The 11,052-nt window shown below is 47.1% G+C and overlaps 1 protein-coding gene across 1 annotated transcript; it reads left to right on the top strand.

Moving 5' to 3' along the window:
* Positions 1-204: 204 nt before the first annotated feature.
* LOC133424175 (uncharacterized) lies at positions 205-4,611 on the top strand. Its single transcript, XM_061714625.1, has 2 exons — positions 205-388; positions 1,544-4,611. The coding sequence occupies exons 1-2, from the start codon at positions 205-207 to the stop codon at positions 4,609-4,611; spliced, it is 3,252 nt and encodes a 1,083-aa protein (XP_061570609.1).
* The last annotated feature ends 6,441 nt before the right edge of the window (positions 4,612-11,052 follow it).

Genomic DNA, 11,052 nt, shown 5'->3' with positions numbered 1-11,052 from the left:
GCTTTTAAGATTCCAGGTGGGGGAGGCCCGGCGCAAGGTCAGTGAGGGTAAAGCCAAATCAAAGGCGTTGATAGTGTCCCAGGCACCCCCCCCCCCGAATCATGTTCCCCACCACCTTGGGCACCACACACCCCCGAATCGTGTTCCCCACCACCTTGGGCATCACAACCCCTACACTACCATTCCGCACACAGAGGGAGAGGGATGGGGGACCAGGGTCCTGGGGGTGGACGAGGGGGTCCCAGGGGTGGACGAGGGGGGCCCGGGGCTGGAAGAGGGGGTCCCATACAAAGACCGGTCATAGCCAGTGACCAGTGCTCTTTCTGCCTGGAAAGAGGCCACTGGTACCGTGAGTGCCCCCTGAAGGCCCAGAGGGGGAGAGGCAGAGGTCAGGGTCCCCCTAGAGGGCAAGGAGGATATTGCGCGCCAGGCCCCAACCCAACCAACCAGATGGCACTGGCATGGAACGAGTGGGAGGGCCAGGAGGGGCAGGAGTGACACGCCCCACAGAGAGACCAGAGTGTGGGAACTACGGTAGATCCCATGCTGATCATGGAGGTGGACGGTGACCATCAAAGGTTCCTGGTGGACACGGGAGCCACCTGTTCCACAATAAAGGTGGTTCCAAAATCTCATCTATCCAGCCGTACATTAACGGTGACTGGCTTCTCTGGGGATAAACAGACTCTACCATTCACGCGCCCCCTCAGGACGAGGGTGGGACTACAAACTCTGAAACATTCATTTCTTGTATCACCACAAGCTCCTTGTAACCTGATGGGGAGAGACTTACTGATCAGATTGGGGGTGACGATTCAGTGTGGTCCCGATGGTTTGACACTTATCTTTCCCAACGGAGGTGCACAACAATGCGTGGGTTGCCCATCCAGCGGACAGTTCATGTTATCCCCTCAGCCAGATCCGGCCGCAGACATATATTGGGCTTTGTTGGAACCAGAAACACCAGCTACTCCCGGTCTCTATACAGTCTATCAACTGTGGCGCCCCTGGATCGACACCCTGGGTCCTTATGTTCCTCCTCCTGATCCCTTACATCTCACATTATTTTATGACAGACAGGACACCCTATGGTACCACGATGCCTTCCAAAACATACAGGGGGACCGTTGGAGTATTGTGTGCACACACATGTATATTTCCGCTGTAGGCGTTGCCGCCTCTGCGGCACTCACAACTGAACAACTGAGTTGGTATGAAATGGCGGATGAAGCTTTCCCTCATGTATCATTGGCCTTGCACCCGGGTCATCAGGCTAAAGATTTAGGTCCAATGGTCAAACGCCTTCAGAACAGCACGGACTGGCAGTCCACTGGGTTGCCTAATGTGCTTTATTCCCCTAGTGGGGAAGGTTACGCAATTTCAATTAAAACAGTTAACCAGTCTGTGCTCCAACACTCGCAGGTGACTCGACACCATGGACGCGAGCTTGAAGACCACCCATTGACTGAGGAGTTGATCGGAGTTCTCCCAGACTCCTTATGGTCTAGCAGCCCTACGGATGTTGGCTCCGTCTCTTGTCCAGATATTGAATTTGATCTGACGGATGGCAACCCCTTATGGGTTCCCCAATATCCACACAAACCAGCCGCGGTAGAGGGAATTGCAGACACTATACACGGCTTATTAGAGGCGGGGGTGTTAGAATTGTCCTCTTCCAAGTGGAATACCCCCATTCTTCCTGTGGAGAAGAAAGGTACGGGTAAATGGCGCATGGCACATGACTTGCGGCGAATTAATGCGAGACTGGTTACTAAAACCATACCGGTCCCAAACCCGTACACAACTTTGTCTACCTTGACCCCGGACCAGAGCTGGTTTACATGTATAGACCTGGCAAATGCATTTTTCTGTCTCCCTCTACATCCCCGCTGTCGCGACATTTTCTCATTCATGTATAAGGGTTGTCAGTACCGCTACACTCGAGTCCCACAAGGGTTTGCCTTGTCTCCCGGACTTTTTAATGGCGTACTTAAGGAGGTCTTGGCGGATTGTCCGCTACCATCAGGCACCACTCTGATCCAATATGTCGATGACCTCTTGCTGGCTTCACCCACAGCGGAAGACTGCTTAACAGCAACACGGGCGGTGCTGGAAATTTTGGCCCGCGCCGGATTTAAGGTCTCCAAAGCAAAATTACAATGTGCTAGAAAACAGGTTTCATTCCTGGGGAGATTGGTGTCCCAAAAGGGGGTGCACATCTCTCCGGAGCATCGCTCCTCCATCCTCCACCACCCCAAACCCCTGACTGTAAAAGACATGTTGTCCTTTTTAGGCCTGACGGGGTACAGTCGGACGTACATACCTGACTATACCTCCACCACCCAACCATTACGTGACATGGTAAAACAATTAGGCATGAGGAACCTAATGGCGCACTTAGAGTGGACCGAGGCTGCAGAAAGAGCATTTATTCTGTTGAAACAATCGCTATCGTCAGCAGCAGACCTCTCCACCCCGGATTACTCGTCTCCGTTTTATTTGGATGTTTCTGTAACAGGATCATCAGCGAACGGTGTCCTGTTCCAGAAAAAAGGGGGAGTGCGGTTTGTAATCATGTATGTCAGTGTCCTTCTGGACAACATGGAAACACGACACCCTACATGCACACAGCATGTAGCAGCTACGGCGAAATTGATAGAGAAAACGGCCCACACCGTGATGGGACACACACTGATAGTTCTAACAACACACAGTGTGGTGGCGTATGTAACATCAGCGTTGTTCACAATGACTCCATTAAGACAAAGAAGGTTGTGTAAAGTGCTGGAAGCACCAAATATTTCATATACACACGAAGGAATCAACATGGCAGATCATATCACAGAGGGAGAACCACACAAGTGCATGGAAAGAATTGTTCGTGACGACAAAGTCAGGGAAGACTTAGCGGCGACACCGTTTGACGAAGCAATTAATTTGTTTGTAGATGGATGCTGTTTTAAACACTGGGACGAAGGGTTACGATCAGCATACGCGGTAGTGAAAGAGGAAGACGGAACATGGGAAACGGTAGAAGCTAGCAGGATTGAAGGCACTCAATCAGCCCAGAGAGCAGAAGTGTTGGCTATAATAGCAGCTTTGAGATGGGGAACAGATCAGAGAATCAACATTTACTCAGATTCTGCATATGCAGTAGGGGCGGCACAAGTTGAACTAGGAAGATGGGAAAGAGCGGGATTTCGAACAGCAGACAACAGGCCAATCAAATATGAGAAAGAAATGAGGGACTTGGCACTAGCGCTGCATTTACCAGCACAAGTAGCGATCATAAAATGCAAAGGACATGACAAAAGCGCAGGCAAAGTGGCACTGGGAAATCAGAAAGCAGATGAAGCAGCTAAGACAGCAGCGGGGTATACCACACAAATGATAGTGCAGGCAGAAACAGATAGATATGAATGGGGCCAGGAACAACTGAAAATCATGCAAGAAAAAGCTTCCCCGCAGGAAAAAACATTGTGGGTAAACCGAGGTGGGAAAGATCATGAAGGCATTTGGAGAGCGCCGGATGGGAGAGTAATCCTCCCCCCAGGCATTCGACAACAACTTTTGGAACAAGCACACGGGGTGGGTCATGTGGGAGTTGCACAGATGATGAGAAACCTAGGACAATGGTGGCATCCTTATCTTAAAGACATGGCCCAACACGTGATCCAGTCCTGTGAACAATGCAGGGATTTTAATCCAAAACGAACGGTCCATCCAGAGACAGGAAAATTTCCCCTAGACACGCAGCCCGGGAGAGAAATCATAATTGATTACACCGACATGATTGACAGGGTACAGGGGTACCGATATCTGTTGGTTTGTGTGGATGCATTTACAGGATGGCCAGAGGCCATACCCACTCGCAAAGAAGACAGCAAATCAGTCATTAAATTTCTGATTAACCATTATATACCTAGACACGGGTTTCCACAAAAAGTAAGGTCAGATAATGGGACCCACTTCAAAAACAAAGACCTGGAGGAGGTGGAAAGCATGCTGGGTTTGAAACACAAATTCGGGACAGTATATCACCCGCAATCCCAAGGTAAAGTCGAGAGGATGAACGCAAATATTAAGACTAAATTGGCAAAAATCTGTGCACAGACCAAAATGACATGGGTGGATGCGCTGCCCTTGGCGTTGATGGCTATACGGAGCTCGGTGAACACGGGCCACGGACTGACCCCGTATGAACTACAGACCGGACGACTGTTTCCAGGGCCGCAGAATGCGCCCTACTTGACGGAGACCGACAAATACAAACTTGGTCAGAAAGCTTATTTTGCCGAACTGCAAAGTTTGGTATCTGCTTACTCCAAACAGGTCGGGGACTCCACGGACAGGCGGACACCGACCCCACAGACAGAGTGGGTTCTCCTACGAGTCATCAAGAGAAAGTGGTCGGAGCCAAGGTGGACAGGACCCCACCGCATCACGGAACGGACCTCCCACGCCGTTCGACTCCACGGGAAGGGTGACACGTGGTATCACTGGTCACAGTGTACACCAACCGAACCACCCCAAAGATCAGTACCCCAGATCCAGCTGGATCTGGCACAGCTGCGGACGTCAGACCTGAGCCCTCAGCAAGGGGCAGAATAATCCCCTGGGCAGGTCCTACAGGCGTCAGGCTAGTCTACCCCTGGCGCCCGAAGACAGAAGCAGCAGAAATTTGACCTGAGCCCTCAACAAAGGGGCAGAATAATCCCCTGGGCAGGTCCAACAGGTGTCAGGGTAGTCTAACCCCTGACACCCGAAGAAAGAAATAAGAAGACCTGAGGACATCTGCATTGTAAGATATAGGGTGATTTCATGTGTAGTAGACGTTGTGTTGGTTTTTTTGCTGTGTTTTTTGTTTCAGGGGTAATTGTGACCTTTATTTTGTGGTATTATGGGGAATTGCCGTGGCAAGATCGTTATGTTAATTTTGAGAATAATAGCACTGTGGGGGGCAATAGCACAGGCTACGACCACCCCGGAGCAGGACTGTCAGAGTACTAGGGGCATTATAGCTTTCTGTTGCCCGGAAGGGAAGTCATGTTCGTTTCAACTGGCAACCGCGTGGTTGGTAAACTCGGAAGTGTGCCCTAAAAGCCAGGTACCCAAGGGTTGTGCCAAATCATCGCTCGGGGAGCATATGTATAAAGATCCCTGGTATCTGTACGCGAACCGTCGGTCCCCCTGGGGCAATATTTGGTGGTACAACGGTAAGCCCGCTACATGGGGCCTGAATCCCAGCGCTAAGGCACTACGATATATCCAATTTAAGTTACACCGACCCCAGAAGACGTTCACATTGACCATAAATGCGACAAATCAGAAACCTAGCACACCCTCAGTTAGCATAGGGGTGCATAAACGCGGCTATAACCCCTGGTGGACGTTAGATGTTAGAGTTACCAGGAAGGGCACGGTACCCATGCTTAGCACCCCCCCGGACCTCTATAGCGAGTCTCGCATCAAGGATTTGCCGAAATCACAAATTCTGTCGACATCGGAGAAGGAGGATTGGTTTAAGATCCATACAGGGAGGTCAGCCCATCAAAATAATTGGTTATTAATGACGGAACAGGCCGCTAACACCACAGATAGCTCATGCGTAGTCTGCTTGGGACCCCGACCGCTATTAAGAGTGGTACCCGCACCAGTCCCGTATACTTGTGTTCTGGAGCTCATGAATAACACCAACACCCACCAAAACTGTTCCCAGTGGGACATGGTGTTTCCAGTGGTACCGCTCGAACCCGTTAAACCTGTCTTTTCAAGTGAAGTGGCCCCCGGACAATTTCAGTGTATCAATCTGGCCGGGAAAGGATTCGAATTAGGACGCGTCAACAGTTCCTGGTGTAATTATACACAGAATGTTCCATCGACATTTGCCTCCGTTTCGCGGGCGGATGTCTGGTGGTGGTGTGGAGGTGACAGGTTGTTTGATAAATTGCCTCGTGCGGCCTCCGGCCTGTGTGGGTTAGCTTCGTTGCTTCTCCCGGTGTCTATAACCCCTGTTGCACCTGACGACTTACTTACAGGGACCGCCCGGCTCTCACGGCACCTTGGGCGGCGTAAACGCAGCACTAGGTCATGGGAACCATGGGCAGCGCAGGCTGATCCCACGTACATTGACGCGATTGGGGTGCCAAGAGGGGTTCCTGATGAATATAAATTAGTAAACCAGGTGGCGGCAGGGTTTGAAAACCTGCCTTGGTTTTCGGCTATCTTTCCGGTCACTGCTAACAAGAATGTGGATAGGATTAATTACATCCACTATAACGTGCAGCGTCTTAGTAACTGGACCAAACTAGGGTTCGAAGCGGTCCACGAACAGCTGGCCGCGACGTCCCTGTTCGCTTTTCAAAATAGAATCGCGCTGGACATGTTGCTAGCCGAAAAAGGTGGCGTTTGTTCCATGTTCGGTAGTCAATGCTGCACGTTCATTCCGAATAATACGTCCCCGGATGGGAGTCTGACTAAGGCGATTGATGGTCTTAGGATCCTGAGCAATAAAATGAAAGAACATTCGGGAGTAAATACCTCCATGTGGGATGCGTGGTTGGATCACTTCGGGAAATATAGGACACTCGTCGCGTCCGCTCTCATGTCTATCATGGTTTTTGTCGCGTTATTGACCATCTGCGGGTGTTGCTGTATTCCTTGTATAAGGGCCCTGTTTCAGAAATTGATCACGACCGCGGTTGGCCCCCTTCCACTGGATAGTGGGGCCATGATGCCTCTCATGTCACTGGAGGCGGGCGATCCAGAGGACAAGGTTAGCTCTGAGAACGTTAGTTATTTCAGGGACCCGTAAGGCGTGATCTGTGCTTCATTGCAACCCATCAGGTGAGGGTGATCTCTCAGGAGAGATCAACAGGGGGAATGTTGAATTAAAATTGATATAACTATGCTGAATATAGCCAATTTGATATAACCACACTGAATATGTAAACTGCATGTGCTCACTAATCGAATCTGTGTATGTGTTAAAACTAATAATCATAATGAAACTGAACATATATAAACTGCATATGTTGATTAACTAAATATGCCTATATACTTTAAAACTAATGTCAATGTGATGAACTAGTGTGTGTGTTCTGGGTTGTCTCTGGAAGGAGAGTTCCTGATCAAGCATCAGATAAGACTTGGGGTCTTCCTCCCCCTTTGTAAAGCAATAAAAATTGGGGATACCCTCCCACTTGAAAGACAATAAAAACAAGGTCTCACACACAGAGGGGCAGATTTCAGCAGGACATTGACAGGACAGGCTGCGGAGTCTGTCAGGCTGAGTCTCCCTCTGCAGAGGTTATACTTGATTTTATCCCAGTCTTATGTCTTTTCTTTAAATCTCTAGCTCGATCAACGGATTCGGGGTGACCGAGGTTTCGATCACAACAGCTGCCATGCCAGTACTAGAATATTTATATATCTTTTTTTCCCCTTTTCTTTAAATAAAAAAGTTACATCTAAGAAGACACCATCTTGTCATAAGTGCATGCATCTTACTAGATGCATGAGTCTTTAGCTTGCTCTTAAAAGTAGGTACTGACCCTGTGTATTAGTAAGAGTAAAAGCTGTAATTTTTCATTTATTTATCTATTCGAAAAGGTTAAAATATTTATTTATAAAAGGTTTGAATTTATAAAATGTATTTCTCATGAATAAAACCTACATTCATTGTGTATTCCCAGGGACGGAGCAGGGTTCACAACCCAGGGTGGGCGAAGCCTTCTTGATGGGCCTAAACATCCCCGTTAAAACATAATCGCTAAAAAAAAAATGCCACAGATCAGCCTCTCTGACACACAACCACAGCACGCAGGTGCAAACGGTCAGAACACATTGAACGATCCAAAATGCCAAAACTTTAATTTTAAAACTTTTTCAAATCCAAACTATTCACAGTATGTGTGTGGTCTCATCATAGCACCATCAGCTTTAAGGCTACATTTCTGATGCGACAACTGGCTAAAAGTAAACAGACAACATGCGCGCGCACGTACCCGTGCATGACAGGCAGACACACAAGGGGACAAGGGGCTATTTCTTTCATTTTTATTTTTTAAACAACTTTATCGTTATGAACGCAAGTGTTATATAGTCCAACTTTCCTTATTTTATTCAGCACACTTTTTTTTTCTCCCTTCGGCGTGGGCCCCCACACAGCAGTGTGGGGGGGCCCACACACAGCAGTGTGGGCCCCCCCCCCCCCCAGAGACAAAGACGACATGCAGAACTAACATCAGAAGAGATGGGACTATATTTTTCCCCAGTGGGGCTATTTTTACTGGATAATATGTATTTCTGATTAATTAAAAACTACTTAAAATAGATTGTGTATTCCTCTTTCATATTTACATTATTGGTAACCGTTTTATAAAAACAATACAATACAACAATACATCTCTTCAGAAACAGGGTTTTTGTCCCTCCGCTTCGTGTCGGGCTGAAGAACGCCCCTCAGCTGTGATATAATAAGCGTATACCACGGCCTGTCGTGATGTACAGTATTGCTTAAATAATACCCCCAAACTAACCAGCAAATAAAGCGTCCTAAGATAACCAGCATAATAAACACGGTGAAAATAACTCCAACTGTTATATTTACATTTTTTGTTGAGGAGAAGGTCCAAGAAAAAGTTGTTCGGGCGCCACTTGTAACAGTTCAGTGTCCGTGTCTCTTGTGTGAAGCAGTGTGGAAGGAAGCAGAAAACTCACGTCCGCACACTACTGGGATTTCACAAATACTCGTGAAATCCATTCGTTTATTCATCTACCTTACAAAGCCCGGTTGGATGGTACTAAAGTTATCATAAATGAAAGAAGTGGGACACACACACGTAACCAAACCGTCACGTTTTGAGCCGAGAGGTAAATAACAGGAGATCAAATGGTACGTCTCTCTATAGCGAGTGCATTACTCTAAACAATAACAAGCTGTGACAGGGTGCAGGATTGGGGCGTGGTCTGCAGGGGAGAGAGGGAGTGCGGGGGAGTGGCGCACAGGTGACGCGGCTGGAACAGCTGACGGTACACAGGTGTGTCTAATCACTCTCTGTGTATTTCAGCAGGGTGTGGGCTCTGGAGACGGGAGAAGGACGGAAGCAGACCAGAGGGGACAAGCAGCTGGGCTGACGAATCCTCTGAGTGTTTGTGCACGTGCAAAAGACAATAAAAAGTCCTGCAAGATCCCGGTGTCCGCTGTCTCTGTGACCCCCCGTAGCACACGCAGTGTTACACAAGCGACATCATCAGGCAGCGCACCAGAAATCTGTTCAATAAAGTTTGAAAAAAAAAAAAAACTTACAGCTGCAGAACTCTTAGTTTTTAGCGACGCAACCAGAGTCCTGATTAATTTTCGAAATTTCTAAGTTTATTTGTTAAAAATCAGGCACGTTTCATAAAAGTGTGAAAATATTTCCACAGGATATAGGCATGATGCACCACAATTCGGCTTTATTTAAACTCTCTTGCCTAAAAATATACTTTGATAAAAGAATATTTTTAACTCGACAGTTATACAGAATCCAATAAATCCAACCAAAAAAATCAGCTGTTGGAGCTACATCACTGAAATCGACGGGATGTTTTTACATCACAGTAAACAACATCTTTGCAAAGTTTAAAGTTAATTAAAGCTGCAAGCAGCAATGAATGGGCCCTTGCGCATGTAATTCTCACCCATAAAGATCAAGGACTCAAAACTAAGTCCGATGACACCACCCATGACTCTTTATGTCAAACCAATCCAAAAATATCGCAGAAAATAGGGACTATCAAATATTGACCAATCAGAAGAAGGGGCGGGGCTAATTCAGGTCAATGAAGGTCAAGTACTCAAAATCGAGTCCAATGACACCACCCACGACTCTCTATGTCAAACCATTCAAAAGTTATGGCAGAAAATAGGATCTATCAAATATCGACCAATCAGAAGAAGGGGCGGGGCTAATTTGCACCAATTATGTTCAAAGACTCAAAACCGCGTCCGATGACACCACCCACGACTCTGTATGTCAAACCATTCAAAAGTTATGGCAGAAAGTAGGAACTATCAAATATGGACCAATCAGATGAAGGGGGGGCGTGCTTTTTGGCGTCTATCGTCGCCACGGTAACGCTTTTGACTGAGAAAAGTAATGCGCGTCGTTGCAGGATGGAGACGCACATTTTGATGTATAACACACCTGGGTGCACGTTACGGTTCGGGCCGCATTAACTGCCGAAGGAAGTTTTGTCAAAATTACACGATTAATTCAAAATGGACGACTTCCTGTTCGGTTTTGGCCATGGCGCCAAGAGACTTTTCTTTAAGTTGCAACATGATACAGGTGTGTACCGATTTTCGTGCATGTACGTCAAACCGTATTGTGGGGCTTGAGGCACAAAGTTTTCTAGGGGGCGCTGTTGAGCCATTAGGCCACGCCCATTAATGCAAACCATTAAATATCACATTTTCGCCAGGCCTGACTAGGTGCAAAATTTGGTGACTTTTGGGGCACGTTTAGGGGGGCAAAAAGGCCCTCATTTCGTCGGAAGAAGGATAAAAATGAGGAAAAGAAAAAAAAAATCCTACAGATACAATAGGGCTTTTGCACTGTAAGTGCTCAGGCCCTAATTAGACAAGGCATGACAAAGTTATGATTTATTTGGATATGAGTTCATATTTTGAAAAAACCAAGTGACATATTTCTCCAGGCACCATGTATTACAGTGTATGTTTTTTGTCCTGTTGAAAGGCATCTGATCCTGCAATTTCATTGTCCTAGGACAAACCATTGATTTTTAATGATTATTTTACCAGAAATCCAGAGCTCCCAGTCAATGGTGTAGGATGGCGGATATGTTCAAGTTATGACCACAATACATGACACAGTCAATAAGGACCCTTATGACAATAAAACGTGAAGATTTCATTGTGATTGGATGAACGAAACAGGAAATACAGCACATAATGTAATGAAAAATGTATACCTGACCAAAAGGTGGCGCTATGGAGTTCATCCAAGATTGTCATATCGACTTGTTCAGAATGGAATCCTGATTAAA

This window comes from Cololabis saira, chromosome 3 (genome assembly GCF_033807715.1).
Source record: "Cololabis saira isolate AMF1-May2022 chromosome 3, fColSai1.1, whole genome shotgun sequence".
Taxonomy (NCBI): Eukaryota; Metazoa; Chordata; class Actinopteri; order Beloniformes; family Belonidae; genus Cololabis; species Cololabis saira.
This window is presented reverse-complemented; position numbering and strand designations above follow the sequence as displayed.